Raw genomic sequence first — 16,993 nt, forward strand, 5'->3', positions numbered from 1 at the left:
CCCAGCCAGTAGAACAGGGGGGTTACTGCTCCTCCAGGACACAGCCCAGCACAGACAGGATGTGGGTACCGGAGTCAGGGCCAGGATGCCATCCCCCCCAGCTCCCCAGCCCCCAGCTCAGTCTGTTCCCTTCATGCTGCCCAGCCAGAAACTGCCCAGCCCCCAGCCCTGCCCCCAGCCAGGGGCTGTCTCTGCCTCCCTCTCTTTGTCTCTCCCCCAGGAAGAGCCTTGTTCCCTGCCCAGGCTGGGACGGGGTGTCTGGGCCATACACATGTGGGGGAGTCAGTGGGAATCGCACAGCACAGAGCAGGGGACCCGGGGTACAGAGCAGGCAGCCCCCCCATGGCATCACATCCAGGCTCGTGGAGTCCTGTGGAGCTGGGATGATTCCTTCCTGATTAGTAGAGAGAAAGGGAGTGTCTGCACTGAGGGCTGGGGGTGCTGCATGGACTGAGCTGTGCCTAACCCAGGCTATGTCCAGACTGCAGGCTTCTTGCGGAAGAAGCTTTTCCAGAAGAGATCTTCCGAAAAAACTTCTTCCGACAGAGAGCATCCACACTGCCCAAGTGCATCAAAAAAGCGTGCAAAGAGGAGTATCAATGCCAGAAAAACCTCTCCGTTCTTTTAATTTGCTATTGGAAGGCTGTGTCTAGACTGGCCAGTTATTTCGGAAAATCAGCCGCTTTTGCGGAAAAACTTGCCAGCTGTCTACACTGGCCGCTTGAATTTCCACAAGAACACTGACTTCCTACTGTCTGAAATCCGTGCTTCTTGCGGAAATACTGTGCTGCTCCCGTTCGGGCAAAAGTCCCTTTCTTTGCGCGAAAGGGCCAGTGTAGACAGCTCAGATTTGTTTTCTGCAAAAAAGGCCCGATCACAAAAATGGCGATTGGGGCTTTTTTGCGCAAAAGCGCGTCTAGATTGGCACGGACGCTTTTCCGCAAAAAGTGCTTTTACAGAAAAGTGTCCTGCCAATCTAGACGCGCTTTTCCAAAAATGCTTTTAATGGAAAACTTTTCCGTTAAAAGCATTTGCAGAAAATCATGCCATTGTAGACAGAGTCTTAGAGTGTGGATGTAAAGCAGAAAACCGGCAGTAGTGTAGACACACCCCCACATAGACTCTCTCGGGAAGCCTGTGGGGTGAGGATCCAGCCCACAGAAGAAAGAGAAAAGCTCCCAACCTCCGTGAGACCAGCCCTGAACCGTGCCCTGCCCCCACACACCCAGACGAACCAGACACCCCGCTCCTCAACCACAGCTGGCCCCACATGCAGCAGGGGGTCGAGAACCAGGGGGAGAGGAGGGAGGGTCCCTGGCTTCTTACTGGGGGCCCTGCTCTGGTGGGGGCTGCTCCCCTGCTGACCCTACATACCAGGTACACGGGTGTCAGACCCTGGTGCCCAGGGTGCCCATCCCAGGCAGCGCTGAGTGTACAGGACAGAGTCCTGCAGCCCAACCCAGCTCAGCTGAGCCCTGCAAAAGAGAAGTAGGAGACCTAGACCTGCTGGGGGCGGCTCCGCCTGGCGACCGATGACGCTGCCCAGCTCTGGGTGCCGATTGGCCCCTGGGCGCGGGGGCCCGATCCCTGACCCGTGGGCGGGGGGGAGCAGTGTCTCAGGCTGGGGGGGCCCAGCACTTCCCAGATCTCTCCCTGCGGCGCAGCCATGGGGCCGGGTGGGACCCTGGGGGCCGGGAGCCGCTGGGCGGGGGCCCTGCTAGTGACACTGGCGCTGCTGGGACCCCCCCTGGCCCAGGGCACGGAGCCCCCAGGTGAGTAGAGACCCCGGCGACCCCTGGGCCCCCCAGGCAGGGCTGGGTGTATGGGGGGGGTCAGACCCCGGTGACCCCTGGGCCCCCCAGGCAGGGCTGGGTGTACGGGGGGGTCAGACCCCGGCGACCCCTGGGCCCCCCAGGCAGGGCTGGGTGTACGGGGGGGTCAGACCCCGGCGACCCCTGGGCCCCCCCCAGGCAGGGCTGGGTGTACGGGGGGGTCAGACCCCGGTGACCCCTGGGCCCCCCCCAGGCAGGGCTGGGTGTACGGGGGGGGTCAGACCCCGGTGACCCCTGGGCCCCCCCCAGGCAGGGCTGGGTGTACGGGGGGGTCAGACCCCGGTGACCCCTGGGCCCCCCCCAGGCAGGGCTGGGTGTACGGGGGGGGTCAGACCCCGGCGACCCCTGGGCCCCCCCCAGGCAGGGCTGGGTGTACGGGGGGGTCAGACCCCGGTGACCCCTGGGCCCCCCCCAGGCAGGGCTGGGTGTACGGGGAGTGTGATGACGTGTCGGGGTTCGCCCAACAATACAACCCCCCGTAGCAGCCAGACCAGACTCCCCAGGCCGGTAGAACAGGGGGGTTTGTTGCTTCTCCAGGACACGGCCCAGCACAGACGGGATGTGGGTACCGGAGTCAGGGCCAGGCAGCCTCAGACCCCTTGAGATGGGTCCCTGGGCCCCTGGATTCCAGCCTCCTCCTTAGCCCGTCTCCTTCATGGTTCCAGCCCCAGGCTGCCCCTCCCCCGACACTCACTCCCCGAGGCCCCTCGCTGCTCCTCCCCGCTCTGTCGGGTCTCTGTCTAGTGCCCTAGGCAGCCCCCCGTGGGGCCGTGCTCGCAGGCCGAGGCCAGTAGGGGTCAGTCACCGCCCGAGCACCCCAACCCACAAGGGACTGACACTGCATCACAGCACAAGGGGACCCCGGGTCACAGAGCTGATAGCCCCTTCCTCCACTACGTCACATCTCTGCCCCCTCCGAGAGCGAACTGAGCAGGGTCACTCCTCTGCCCAGGAAAACAGCAGCGGGGACATTGGCGCTCCCCTTGGCTCAGGCCGGGCCCCGTGCGTCTCCCACAAGCACCGGAGCGGGGCCGACATGAAGCGGGGTCTCTGGTCCGTGAGGACTCCTGGGGACCCCCCTGCTGAACAGGGCCAGCAGCGTCTGCCACCGTGTCTGCCTGGATAGAGGGCAGAGCCACAGCCCCGGGGCAGTGGGTGGCCGTATCCACGGCTCCCAGGATGTATTTGTTCCCTGTCCGGGTTGCCTGGCCGACTGGCCCCACTGTCTCTAATGCTGCCTTGCGGAACCGCTCCTCTCTATGGGGTAGGGGCCCCCGAGCAGCTTCCCTCCCATCTTGGGCCTTCCCGCCCCTCTGGCAGGAGTCACAGGACCGGCAGCACCGCTGCACGGCTGTAAAGATTCCCGGCCAATAGAAGTGTTGGAGTAGCTCAGCTGGGTGCTCCGGATCCCCCAATGGCCCGCAAAGGGAACGCCATGGGCCAGATACAGCAGATGGGGGCGATATTTTTGGGGGATGACCACCTACAGCTGGACCCCCCATACCCTCACCTTCCTTGGGGGGAGCCATTCCCGGAACAGGAATCCCCGCTCCCACAGGAATCTCTCCTGCCCCTCGCCCCCTCCAGGGGCTGAGCTCTGCTGAGGCCAGTCCGGTCTCTCAGTATCTGCAAGGAGGGGTCTGCCTGGAATTCAGCCACTGGGGCAGGGATCGGGACCTGTTCCCTGCCCTTGCCCGGGTCCAGAGTCCCAGCCTGGCTGGACCCCGTGTCCACTGGGATGGGGCCCTGCGCCCCCTGCAGGGAGCCCTCCCCTGGGTCAGGGTCCCCAGCCCCTCGCTGGCTCTGGCTGCAGGTGGTGACCAGGGTCCTGTGGGGTCCGTCTGGCCCCTCCTCTAGGTCACCCCTGTCATGGCTCACAGGTCGTGCCCACACTTGGCCCCTTGGCTCCTGGGTGGACCCCCCGCCCAGTGCAGTGAGACAGCCTTTTCTCAGGGAGTCCAATCCAGTGCGATGACCCTTTCTTGGGGGGGGCCCACTCTCACCTGGAGGTCTGCCCCTCCACTTCTGGGACGGCGCCTCTCAGGGCTTCCAGCCACCTGCCTCCACCATGAGCCCCTTGGGGGTCCCCTCCCTGGTCCCCGGGGCCTCCACCCCCAGAAGGAACGGTGCTCCCCTGCTCTCCAGCCCAGAGCGACCCCCAGCCAGCACCAAACAGGCGGGTTTATTGATCTTTGAACAGCAAAGGATCCCTCCAGCCAGTCGGCCTGGCCCCCAGCCCCACGTCAGCCTCCCCGCAGCCGGCTGAGTCCTGCCTGCTCTGCCCTCAGCCCCCAAAACAGCCCCAGTACCCCAGCAGAGCCCCCAACACTCCTGCAACAGCCCCTCCCCCACCAGTGTCTGCTCCCCAGGTAAGAGGGTCACGTCTCTGTGTGAACGGGAGTCCCAGAGAGAGAGAGAATTGCGCAGAGACCGGCTCTTGGCTCAGCGGTGGAGAGAGGCACCTGCGAGACGAGCCCCAGAGACAAGGACCAGCCGTCCGCCCCCCAAAGAACCAGCCAGGGCCTGGGCAGAGCCGGCCCAAAGGGGCTCGCAGGACCTGACCTGCCAGCGCTGTGGGCAAAAAGGCCACAAGAGGGCTCAGTGCACCAGGTCCCAGGACCGGGGACTTTCCAGGGTTAACTGGCTGGGGCGGGAGGAAGGGCAGGCTGCCCCAGAGGCAGGGGCTGGCCGGCAAACCTCAGCTCAGAGAGAGGGGAAGGATGCTCAGTGCACCTCCCCTGGGAGGTCTGATTCTCAGGAGGCGGATTTCTCCATGTACCGGGTGGGGGCAGGGCGGCCCCTGCGGAGCGAGAGCCTCGTACCCCTGGAGGTGGGTGGCAGGGAGGTGACGGGTTTCTGGGACACGGGGGCGGAGGTGACTCTGGCCCAGCCCAAGCTCGTAGCCCCAGACCACATGGTGCCCGACACTCAGCTGACCCTGAGGGTCATAGACGGGTCCCCGTTTAAGGTGCCTGTAGTCCGGGTGCATCTGAAATGGGGGGCCAAGGAGGCCCCAAGGAAGTGGGGGTCACTGGCACTTGCCCATGGAGGTGCTGATGGGGGGGGACCTAGAGCAGTGGCCGGACGGACCCCACAGGTGCCTGGTCACCACCTGTAGCCAGAGCCAGCGAGGGGCTGGCGACCCTGACCCAGGAGAGAACCCCCTACAGGGGGCTCAGGGTCCCATCCCAGTGGACACAGGGCCCAGACAGGCTGGGACTCTGGACCTAGGCAAAGGTGGGGAACAGGTACCGATTGTGACGGTGCGTCGGGGTTCCCCTGCCCTGCACCCCCGTAGTGGCCGAACAGACTCCCCCAGCCGGTAGAACAGAGGGAGTTTATTGCTTCTCCAGGATACAGCACAGATGGAATCCGGTCACAGGGCAGGCCTAGGATGCCTCAGCCCCCTTGAGATGGGGGAGCCTGGGCCCCTAAATCCCAGCCCGTTGCCTAGGCTGCTTCCCCCATGATTCCAAACAGAAACTAAAAAGCCCCTTCCAGCCCTGCCCCCCAGCCAGGAGCTGGCCTCCTCTCTCCTTCCTTTGTCTCTCCCTGGGGGGTCACTGGTCAGACAGGTTCGGAGCCCGCTTGCATAATGACTCATCCCCTGCCCTGCTGGGCCGTGGTACCCACGGCAGCCAGTGGAGGTTACCACACCCCAGCATAGAAAGCAGCCAGGTATCCCCACTACGTCACAGTGAGTCAGTGGGAATCACACCCCAGGATACAGAGCAGACAGCACCCCACTACGTCACAAGGAGGTCAGATCCCGGTCCCGGGGGGCCGTCCCAGGCAAGGCTGGGTGTACAGAGGTGTGGGGGGGCAGGAGGGTCAGGGTCTTTTTGTGTCTCTGCTCTGGGTTTCTAGGTGGTGGGTCCATGAGTTTTATGTCCTTTCCCTCCTCCAGGGCGGTTCCTGTACCAGATGAAGCATGAATGTCACTTCCTGAGGGGCCTAGAGCGGGTGCAGTACCTGTTCCGCCACATCTATGACCAGCAGCAGCTCGCGCACTTTGACAGCGAGGTGGGGGAGTTCGTGGTGGACACGGAGCTGGGCCGGCCGGACGTCGAGTACTGGAACAAGCAGCTCGACCTGCTGGCACAGTTACGGGGAGAGGTGGACCGAGGCTGCCGGTACAACTACGGTGTGGACAAGCCTTACACCGTCGACCGGCGAGGTGCGTGGGGGGAGCTCAGCTGCTCCTGTGCCGGGGCCAAGCCGAGGGATGGGCAAGAGGAGGGGCAGAGGCAGCAGATGGGCGGGTCACTCAGAGGCAGGGTGGGGAGGGAACCAGGGTCCAGCACCAGCTGAGGCAAGAAACAGGATGGGTCAGTCTTCGGGGGGAAGGGTGCCTGACGCTCACTCTGCCCCAGCACCCCACTCAGACCCCCAGGGCAGAGATCTTCTCTAGCCCCCTCTCCCCCTCAGAGTCCCCATGCCCAGCAATTGAGAGCAGCGGCTACTCCCTGGACTGACACCCCATCACCCCAAGCCCTGAGGTCAGACAGCCCACGGCTGGACACGACTCCCCTGGGGCTCTTTTGCCACAGCCAGCCCAGGGAATGGGGCAGGAGGGAACCAGCCATGTGGTGCAGGGAGCTCGGGGGGCTGGGCCCTGTCCCCAGAAGGGAACCCCAGAGCCTCTGAGCCCTGCTCTTCCTATGGCCCCTTATCAACTGATATCTCCGCCCCCCAGTCCAGCCCAAGCTGAAAGTGTTCCCCTCGGGCTCGGGCCCCCAGCCCCACCCCCACCTGCTGGTGTGCGCCGTGACGGGCTTCTACCCTGGGCTGGTGGACGTGACGTGGCTGAGGAACGGGCAGGAGCAGACGACCGGGGTGGTGTCCACGGAGCTGCTGCAGAACGGAGACTGGACCTTCCAGATCCTGCTCATGCTGGAGATGAGCCCCCGGGCTGGGGACGTCTACACCTGCCGGGTGCAGCACGTCAGCCTGCCCGGCCCCCTGGAAGTGCGCTGGGGTGAGAGCTTGGGGCAGCCGGCCCCACACGTACAGCCCCGCCCCCGGCCGTGGGTCAGCCAGCCCCACACATACAGCCCCGCCCCCTGGCCGTGGGTCAGCCAGCCCCACACGTACAGCCCCGCCCCCTGGCCTTGGGTCAGCCAGCCCCACACGTACAGCCCCGCCCCCGGCCGTGGGTCAGCCAGCCCCACACGTCCCAGCCCTGCCCCCTGGTCGTGGGTCAGCCAGCCCCACACGTCTCAGCCCCACCCCCTGGCCGTGGGTCAGTCGGTCCTACACGTACAGCCCCGCCCCCTGGCCATGGGTCAGCCAGCCCCACACGTCCCAGCCCCGCCCCCTGGCCCTGCACTGGGATAAGAGCCTGGGTCAGTGTGACGTAGTGGGGGGTGCCTTGCTGGTTGCTATTCTGGGCAGTGGGCTGTGGGCGACCTCTGCTGTCTGTAGCACAACCCAGCAGGGCAGGGGTGAGACATTATGCAAAGGGGGCTCCAAACCTGTCTGACCAGCTACCCCCCAGGGAGAGAGACAAAGGAAGGTGGATGCCACCCCTGGCTGGGGGGCAGGGCTGGAAGAGAGTTGGTTAGTCTCTGTCGAGGGATCATAGAGGAAGCAGCCTAGGCAACAGGCTGGGATTTAGGAGCCTAGACCCCCCCCCCGTCCAATCTCAAGGGGGCTGAGGCATCCTAGGCCTGCCCTGTAACCAGATTCCATCTGTGCTGGGCTGTATCCTGGAGAAGCAATAAACTCCCTCTGTTCTACCGGCTGGGGGAGTCTGTTCTTGCCATTTCGGGGTGCAGGAGACGGGGAACCCCCAACGCGCCGTCACACTGGTGTCAGGAGCGGGATGCACTGCACCCCGTGGATGAAGCTCCCAGCGGCAAGCGACAAGGCGCAGTAGAAGCAAGAGCCCTGGAGCCAGGCGTGCTGGAGACAGAGCGAAGCGGTTCCTGGGAATCGTGGGGCGCTGCAGCACTAGACTGGTGAGTCTGCACCGAGGGGCCCAGCGGGCAGATGGCCTACGCCCGACTCTTGAAGGCAGAGCTGGTGGGGCTGTGCAGAGAGAGGGACTTGCCTGTGCAGAAAGCAACCAAGGCCCAGCTGATTGCCCAGCTGGAAGAGAATGACCAGCCACGGGGCCAGGAATCTGTTCCCAGGAAAAGCAGCCAGACCTCCCCTGGGAGCGTGTCAGGCGCTGAGGGTGGGCAGAGCACTGGAGCCTTCAGGAGAGATGGGACAGCTTCCCCCGGGAGGCCTGCAAGCCGTAGCCCATCTAGGGCAGGGGCCAGCCCAGCGGAGCTGCGGCGGCTGGAGATCCAGCTGCGGATCAGGGAATTGGAAGTAGAGGACCGAGAGAAGGAGCGCCAGGACCGAGAGAGGCAGCGGCAGCATGAGCTGGCCATGGCAGAGCGGAGAACCGGCGGGGCACCGGCTGCGCCAAGTGCGGATGGGCCCCAGGGTCCCGGGACTGCCAGACGCTTGGAGAGGCTCGTGGTGGCCCAATTGAAGGACATGGGTGACATAGATGGGTTCCTCAGCTCCTTTGAGAGGGCCTGTGGACTGCAACGGGTCCCCCCAGCTGACTGGCTGCAGAAGCTCATCCCCGCACTGGGCCAGGAGGCGGCCGGAGCCAGGGGATTACAACCGAGTCAAGGAGGCCCTGCTGCACAAGTTCGGGCTGACCCCCGAGATGTACAGGAAGAAGTTCCGGGGGGTACAGAAAGGGCCACGGGAGACCTATGTGGATCTGGCCTCCCGCCTGGCGCAATACTGCCGCAAGTGGGTGTCTGGAGTCGGAGCCCAGACCGCAGAGGAGCTGCTCAAGCTGGTCCTGATGGAGCAGTTCTATGAAGCGTGCCCACCCAGACTGAGGCTGTGGCTCAAGGACCGGAGACCAGAGAACCCCCAGGAGGCCGGGAGACTGGCGGATGAGTTCACGGAGAGCCGGTCCGGGTGTGAACGGGAGTCCCGGAGAGAGAGGGAACCGCGCAGAGACCGGATCTCGGCTGAGCGACCGAGAGAGACACCTCCGAGGCGAGCCCCAGGGACCAGGACCAGTCATCGATACCCCAGAGAACCAGCCAGGGCCCGCAGAACCTAACTTGCCATCGCTGTGGGCAATGAGGCCACAAGAGGGCTCAATGCACAAGGCTCAAGAACAGGTCCCATGACCGGGGACTTTCCAGGGTTAACTGGCTGAGGCTGGAGGAAGGGCAGGCTGCCCCAGAATCATACATACAAGATGGGAAGCGACTGTCTAGGAAGGAACATGGCGGAAAGGGATCTAGGGGTCATAGTGGACCACAAGTTGAATATGAGCCAACAGTGTGATGCTGTTGCAAAAAAAGCAAATATGATTCTAGGTTGTATTAACAGGTGTGTTGTAAGCAAAACTCGTGAAGTCATTCTGCCGCTCTATTCTGCACTAGTTAGGCCTCAGCTGGAGTACTGTGTCCAGTTCTGGGCGCCACATTTCAAGAAAGATGTGGAGAAATTGGAAAGGGTACAGAGAAGAGCGACAAGAATGATTAAAGGTCTAGAGAACATGACCTATGAAGCCAGGCTTCATGAACTGGGCTTGTTTAGTTTGGAAAAAAGAAGATTAAGGGGGGACATGATAGCGGTTTTCAAATATCTAAAAGGGTGTCACAAGGAGGAAGGAGAAAATTTGTTCCTCTTGGTTTTGTTCCTCTTTGTTCCTCTTGGACAGGACAAGGAGTAATGGGCTTAAAGTGCAGCAGGGGAGGTTTAGATTGGACATTAGGAAAAAATTCCTAACTGTCAGGATGGTCAAATATTGGAATAAATTGCCAAGGGAGGTGGTGGAATCTCCCTCTCTGGAGATATTTAAGAACAGGTTAGATAGACATCTGTCAGGGATGGTGTAGACGGAGCTTGATCCTGCCTTGAGGGCGGGGGGCTGGACTCAATGACCTCTCGAGGTTCCTTCCAGTCCTATGATTCTATGAAGGGCAGGCTGCCCCAGTGGCAGGGGCTGGCCGGCAAACCTCAGCTCAGAGAGAGGGGAAGGATGCTCAGTGCCCCTCCCCTGGGAGGTCTGACCCGCGGGAGACAGATTTATCCGTGTACCGGGTGGGGGCGGGGCGGCCCCTGCGGAGCGAGTGCCTCGTACCCCTGGAGGTGGATGGCAGGAAGGTGACGGGTTTCTGGGACACGGGGGCGGAGGTGACGCTGGCCCGACCCGGCATAGTGGCCCCAGACCGTATTCTACCCGACACTCAGCTGACACTGAGGGGCATAGGCGGCACCCCCTTTAAGGTACCCGTAGCCAGGGTGCATCTGAAATGGGAGGCCAAGGAGGGCCCCAAGGAAGTGGGGGTGCACCCGCACTTGCCCACCGACGTGCTAATGGGGAGTGACCTAGAGGAGTGGCCAGATGGACCCCACAGGATGCTGGTCACCACCCGTAGCCAGAGCAAGCGAGGGGCTGGCGACCTGGAACTCGAGGAGGTTCCCCAACAGGGGGCCCAGGGCCCCGTCCCAGCAGACCTAGAGTTGGACCTAGGCAGTGGGGGGAACCACGGCCCTGTCCCAGCCCCAGCCGCTGAATTCCAGGCGGAGGTGCGAGCGGATCCCTCCTTGCAGGCCCTGAGGGACCGGGCTGACCTGGGTGCCGCTCAACCCCTAGGAGGAGATTGCCAGGAGAAGTTCCGGTGGGAGAGGGGATTTCTGTACCGGGAATGGCTTTCCCCCGGGACGGTAGGGAAGTGGGGGCTCCAGCGGCAGCTGGTGGTTCCCCAAAGGTATCGCCGCAAGCTGCTACACCTGGCCCATGACATCCCGTTCTCGGGACACCAGGGGATCCGGCGCACGCGGCTGAGGCTGCTCCAAAACTTCTACTGGCCGGGGATGTTTGCAGCTGTCCAGCGGTACTGCCGGTCCTGCGACTCCTGCCAACGAGTGGGGAAGGCCCAAGACAGGAAGAAAGCTGCATTGAGACCCCTGCCCATCATAGAGGAGCCTTTCCAGAAGGTGGCGATGGATATTGTGGGGCCCTTCAACAGAGCGACCCGGACAGGGAAGAAAAACATCCTGGTGGTGGTGGACTTCGCCACCCGCTACCCCGAGGCCGTGGCCCTGCCCCTGCCCTCCATCGAGGCAGACACGGTGGCAGACGCACTGCTGACTATTTTCACTGAAGGAAGCCCTGGCCAAGGCCCCAGTGTTGGTAAACCCAGACTTCGACAAGCCCTTTATCGTGTTTACGGACGCCTCGGACACTGGGCTGGGGGCGGTGCTGATGCAGGCGGACGAGAAAGGGGAACGTCACCCCATCGTGTACCTGAGCAGGAAGCTGCTGCCCCGGGAGCGGAGCTACGCGACCGTAGAGAGGGACGCCTGGCCATGGTGTGGGCCCTGCAAAAGCTGCAGCCGTACCTGTTTGGCCGGCGTTTCCGGTGTTCACCAACCACTGCCCCCGACCTGGCTGCACCAGATGAAAGGGACGAACGCCAAGCTGCTGCGGTGGAGCCTGCTCCTGCAGGACTACGACATGGAAGTGATCCACGGCAAGGGGAGGCCAACATCATCGCCGACGCGCTGTCCCGTGGGGGGCCCGAACTTCCCCGGGCCACAGGCGGAGTGACCCTGCTCAGCTCGCTCTCGGAGGGGGGAGAACTGTGACGTAGTGGGGGTACTTGCTGGGCTGTGGTGACCCCTGCTGTCTGGAGCAAGACCCAGCAGGGTAGGGGTGGGTCATTATGCAAAGGGGGCTCCAAACCTGTCTGACCAGCCACCCTCCGTGGGGAGAAACAAAGGAAGGTGGATGCTGCCCTGGCTGGGGGGCAGGGCTGGAGGAGAGTTGGTTAGTCTCTGTCTGGGATCATGGAGGAAGCAGCCTAAGCAACAGATTGGGACTTAGGAGCCCAGGCTCCCCCATCTCAAGGGGGCTGAGGCATCCTAGGCCTGCCCTGTGACCGGATTCCATCTGTGCTGTATCCTGGAGAAGCAATAAACTCCCTCTGTTCTACCGGATGGGGGAGTCTGTTCGTGCCATTTCGGGGGTGCAGGAGATGGGAAAACCACAACGCGCCATCACAGTCAGCCAGCCCCACACGTCCCAGCCCTGCCCCCTGGCCGCGCACTGGGGTAAGAGCCTGGCGGTTAGCTGGACAGGACCAAGGGCCCCTGGCTCTGGACAGCCGGGGCTGGTCCCTGCCCAGAGGGGACCCGGGGCCCCTGGCTCTGGCCGGCCGGGGCTGGTCCCTGCCCAGAGGGGACCCGGGGCCCCTGGCTCTGAGCAGCCGGGGCTGGTCCCTGTCCAGAGGGGACCCGGGGCCCCTGGCTCTGACCGGCCAGGGCTGGTCCCTGCCCAGAGGGGACCCGGGGCCCCTGGCTCTGACCAGCCAGGGCTGGTCCCTGCCCAGAGGGGACCCGGGGCCCCTGGCTCTGAGCGGCCGGGGCTGGTCCCTGCCCAGAGGGGCCCCGGGGCCCCTGGCTCTGACCGGCTGCCCGTCCCTGTCCCTGTCCCCCAGAGGCGCAGTCGGACTCGGCCAGGAGCAAGATGCTGACGGGCGTCGGGGGCTTCGTGCTGGGGCTGATCTTCCTGGTGCCCGGACTGGTCGTCTACCTGAGGAACAAGAAAGGTGAGAAGTTGCGGGGGGGAAGGGACACCGGGGGGTGTCTGGGGGTGGGTGCTGGGGGGGCTCATTGGAATCTGGGCTCAGCTGCCTGTTCTGGGGCTGCTCTGAATTGGGCTGGGATCTCCTGGTTTCTATTCCCCTGGGGCAGGGCTGGGACAGAGCCTCCCCCCAGGGCAGGGCTGGGACAGGGCCATAGGGGTCCCAGGGCCAGGCTGGGGGTCCCACTCTCCCCTCCCCCGGCCAAGGCCCCATGGGGGGACAGTTTCCCGCCCCCGGCTCTGACCCCAGGAACCGGCTCCCCCTGCCCTGGCTCTGACCGTGTCTCTCTCTCTTTTTCAGGGCGCCCCATCCCCCAGCCCGCAGGTAACACTCCCCCCCCTTCAATCCGTGGGGCGGCTGCGTCTGTCCCTGGGCCCATGGCCCGGCCGGGGCTGATTTCTCCCCCTCTCCCAGCAGGGCTCCTGAGCTAGACCCAGGCCTCCGACCCCGCCCGGCAGGAGCGTCCGTCCGTCCGTCTGTCTGAGTTCTATGCCGAGATTCTGCCCAGCCGCCTCCCCTGTGATCCGCCCTCCCTGTGCCAGACGCCCCAGCCACGGACACTGTCTGCAGGTCGGGGCCTCTGCCGAGGGAGCAGCCGCCACGGACGCAGCTGGGGTTTGCTCTTTTCTTTTCAAACTCTGGGGGGGAAAGAGCGTGGGGTGCCCTGGGGCTGGGGCCGTGTCGCTGTGACGTAGTGGGGGGGGCTGTCTGCTCCATACCCCGGGGTCCCCCTACATGGTGAGGTGTGTGGGGCGCAGTGGGGGTCTGTCTGCTCTGTGATCCAGGGTCCCCCTGTGCGGTGAGGTGTGTGGGGCGCAGTGGGGGGCTGTCTGCTCTGTGACCCGGGGTCCCCCTGTGCGGTGAGGTGTGTGGGGCGCAGTGGGGGGGCTGTCTGCTCTGTGACCCGGGGTCCCCCTGTGCGGTGAGGTGTGTGTAGCGCAGTGGGGGGCTGTCTGCTCCGTACCCCGGGGTCCCCCTGCGCAGTGAGGTGTGTGGGGCGCAGTGGGGGGCTGTCTGCTCTGTGACCCGGGGTCCCCCTACATGGTGAGGTGTGTGGGGCGCAGTGGGGGGCTGTCTGCTCCATACCCCGGGGTCCCCCTACATGGTGAGGTGTGTGGGGCGCAGTGGGGGGCTGCCTGCTCTGTGACCCGGGGTCCCCCTGTGCTTTGAGGTGTGTGGGGCGCAGTGGGGGGCTGTCTGCTCTGTGACCCGGGGCCCCCTGCGCGGTGAGGTGTGTGGGGCGCAGTGGGGGGCTGTCTGCTCTGTGACCCGGGGCCCCCTGTGCGGTGAGGTGTGTGGGGCGCAGTGGGGGGGCTGTCTGCTCTGTGACCCGGGATCCCCCTGTGCGGTGAGGTGTGTGGGGCACAGTGGGGGCTGTCTGCTCTGTGACCCGGGGTCCCCCTGTGCGGTGAGGTGTGTGGGGTGTAGTGGGGGGCTGTCTGCTCTGTGACCCGGGGTCCCCCTGTGCGGTGAGGTGTGTGGGGCGCAGTGGGGGGCTGTCTGCTCTGTGACCCGGGGTCCCCCTGTGCAGTGAGGTGTGTGGGGCGCAGTGGGGGGCTGTCTGCTCTGTGACCCGGGGTCCCCCTGCGCTGGGATGGGGGATTCTCACTGACTCTCCCGAATGTGTGTTAACCCAGACACCCAGGCTCAGCCCCACAGGGAGAGACACAGGGAAGGGGGAGACCAGCTCCTTGCTGGGGGGCAGGGCTGGGAGAGAGTTTTAGTTTCTGTCTGGAATCATGGGGGAAGCAGCCTAGGCAAGGGGCTGGGATTTAGGGGCCCAGGCTCCCCCATCTCAAGGGGTCTGAGGCATCCTAGGCCTGCCCTGTGACCGGATTCCATCTGTGCTGTGCTGTATCCTGGAGAAGCAATAAACTCCTCTGTTCTACCGGCTGGGGGAGTCTGTTCGGCCGCTACGGGGGTGCAGGAGGCCTATTGCACCCTCTGGGAGCAGGGGGCTCTGAGGCAGCGAGAGCCGGCGGCTGGGTGATGAACTCAGGCTGGAAGAAGGGGCAAAGGATCCCCCCCCCCATGGGAACAGCAGAACCGGGGGAGCCAGCTGCTCCCCAAACCCAGCCACGGTCCTGGGCATGGACCAGCACAAGCCGAGCGTGTGTCTGGGGAGCCCCACCCACAGCCAGGATCCTGCCCACAGCCCCTGGCAGCGCCCAGGCCGGGGGGGGGGGGGGACCCAGAGACCTTTTAAGAACACCAGGGGGACGGCTGGGATGTGCAGGCACCGAGCTGGGAGGGGCAAAGCCTGGCCAGTAGGGGACGGGAAAGGGGAAGCGAATGGCAAGGAATATCAATGGTAACTAATAACGCAGGGAGCTGCTAAGGGAAGCTAAAGGACTCCTGCACTATGTCCCAGAGGGTGCGGATGGCTGGGGACACAGAGCAGGGGGAGTCTCACCAGCCAGGGAGGTTGGAATCTGCCCGGCTCCCCAGAGCTCTCCCTGGCTCATGGAGGGGATCTCAGTGAGGACCCCGTCATGGAGTGGGGGGACCCCCGTGCCCTGACCCCCAGGCGCAGACAGAGGGATCTCAGTGAGGACCCCCAGGGTTTAGCACCTCTCAGGTGCTGGCCCCACCTGTGGCTGGGAAGTGCCATGGATGAATGGGGGGGCTAGGGAAGCCCCCCCCCCCCCGTTCCATTCAGGCTCCGCATGCAGTTGGACATCTGGATCATGACCTCCGGGTTTTTCTTCAGCACGGCCATGCAGCCCAGAGCTGCTGCATCTCACAGCCGGTGACTGGATTTTGAAGGGAGCAGCCAGATCTCTGCTGTATCCTTGGGGTTGCCCCAAAAGTAGGCACAAAGGGGGCCCTGTGAGGTGTCAAACGAAAGCTCACTGTTGGCTGGTTGTGTAGATGCTCTTCATGTGATTGTATAATGCCTGTGTGTGGAGTTAGGAATATGGACTCTGTGAATACTGGAAACTTCTGTTTGTGGCTGAGCAATGAGCGATGGGCTCAGCCTACGGACGTGCTGAGGAGCGAGACTCCAGGGACAATCGGTCTCTTCAGTACCCGGACCCACCTGGGAAGGGATATAGGTGCCTGGCCACTGACCACGTGACTCTCTCCAGCTCGGAAGAAGCCAGGGAGGGACATAAATATGCCATGTGGCTGACTCCATCTTGGTGCTCAGCTCAGCTCTTCGTCCCAGAGGCAGCCTTGCAGGGACCAACGAGCCGGGAAGATCTGTGGACCCATCCTGGCATAGGATGTGCACCAAGGACTGTTAAGCCAGCAGCTGTAACATCTCTGCTAGAGCCTGCATCGAGAACTGGGAGATTCGGTGCATGTAACGTCTGATACTTTAACAGCCTCACTCTCAGGGTTTTCTTTCTTGTAATAATAAACCTTTAGATGTTAGATGCTAAAGGATTGGCCCAGCGTGATTTGTGGGTAAGATCTAGAGTGTAAATTGACCAGGGATCTATGGCTGGTTTCTTGGGACCGGAAGAACCCATTTGGGGTGGGTGAGATGGGTTCTATAACCCCTCACCTGTGGGCAGGCCCGGGGCTGTTTGGGGCACAGGAAGAGCTGGGGTGTCGGGGGGGGGGGGGTTTGCTCATGAGGTTTCTGGCTGGCCAGGCAGGCAGCTGGAGCGCTCGGTGGGACTGGTGTGTGGCCTGTTGGGAAGGGCTCCAGTCTGGGGCTGTAAGGAGCCCTGGTTTGGAGCAATTCGCCCCGAGCGGACGCCCTCAGTGGTGCCCGGACACGGCCCGGCCCGGCCCGGCCCGTCACAAGGAGGGTCGTGCGAGCCGGTTCTGAGCTCACTAGCTCGTCACGAGGGAACCAGCGAGTAGCCAGGTGGAGGAGGCCTTGCTCCTCTGAGAGGGGTCCCTGAAGAGGGACGGGGACGGGGGGATGGGACGGTGCATCCCGTCAGACACAGGGACGCCCCCTCACACGAGGGCTGGCGCTTGGAGCGGCGAGTCGAAGGGGGGTTAACACACAGGAAGGACACTAACGACCCATCGGCGTGGGAACGAGGGAGCCCCGTAACTCCCTGTCACAAGGAGCTGAGGGGGGCGCTGAGAAACTCCCACCCCCGGGGCTGGGACGCACCGTGACCACGTGGAGCCCCACGGGGCGCTGCTCTCGGAGAATGAACATTGTTCTGCGCACCGGGGCCTGTGCACCCGGCGGAAACGCCTGCTCTTCATCCCGGGGGAGTTCGGGGCAGGGCGGGTACAGAGATCTCCAGCCAACGTGCTTCTGGGGGATGGGGGTTGGGAGGAGGGGCCTGCCCCAGACTGCTGGCCGGCCTGGCCACCCCCTCGTGCAGGGGAAGGCCACCCTGGCGGGGGCTGCCCAACCAAGCTCCCCGACAGGTTCCTCCATGACCCCCAGCTCCTTGCTAGAAGGGGCAAGCGGCTGGGAACCTGGGGGCTTCGGGGCAGGAGGAGGAGTTGGTGGCTTGCGCTGACGGGACCTTGTCAGGTAGCAGGGACCCGCGGAGCGGCACTGGGGAAGATCCGGCGCCAGGGGGATGCGTAGGGGGAGGCCGAGGGCGCCGAGCAGGCAGGAGG

At 63.9% G+C, this 16,993-nt stretch overlaps 1 protein-coding gene across 1 annotated transcript; it reads left to right on the forward strand.

Annotated features, from left to right (window-relative positions):
• The first annotated feature begins 1,592 nt into the window (after nt 1–1,592).
• LOC142825293 (HLA class II histocompatibility antigen, DR beta 4 chain-like) lies at nt 1,593–15,854 on the forward strand. The gene is made up of 6 exons (XM_075917122.1): nt 1,593–1,772; nt 5,740–6,009; nt 6,529–6,810; nt 12,305–12,415; nt 12,752–12,775; nt 12,869–15,854. Exons 1-6 carry the CDS (start codon nt 1,667–1,669, stop codon nt 12,880–12,882), a joined length of 807 nt encoding a protein of 268 aa, XP_075773237.1. The 5' UTR covers nt 1,593–1,666; the 3' UTR covers nt 12,883–15,854.
• Nucleotides 15,855–16,993: the final 1,139 nt, after the last annotated feature.

This window comes from Pelodiscus sinensis, unplaced genomic scaffold, assembly GCF_049634645.1.
Source record: "Pelodiscus sinensis isolate JC-2024 unplaced genomic scaffold, ASM4963464v1 ctg115, whole genome shotgun sequence".
Classification (NCBI taxonomy): domain Eukaryota; kingdom Metazoa; phylum Chordata; order Testudines; family Trionychidae; genus Pelodiscus; species Pelodiscus sinensis.

Excerpts from the sequence above, each read along its gene's own strand:
- LOC142825293 (XM_075917122.1), top strand. The coding sequence starts at position 1,667 with ATGGGGCCGGGTGGGACCCTGGGGGCCGGGAGCCGCTGGGCGGGGGCC. Across the intron at positions 6,010-6,528 it reads TTACACCGTCGACCGGCGAG|TCCAGCCCAAGCTGAAAGTG; the intron begins GTGCGTGGGGGG and ends TCCGCCCCCCAG. Across the intron at positions 12,416-12,751 it reads CTACCTGAGGAACAAGAAAG|GGCGCCCCATCCCCCAGCCC; the intron begins GTGAGAAGTTGC and ends TCTCTTTTTCAG.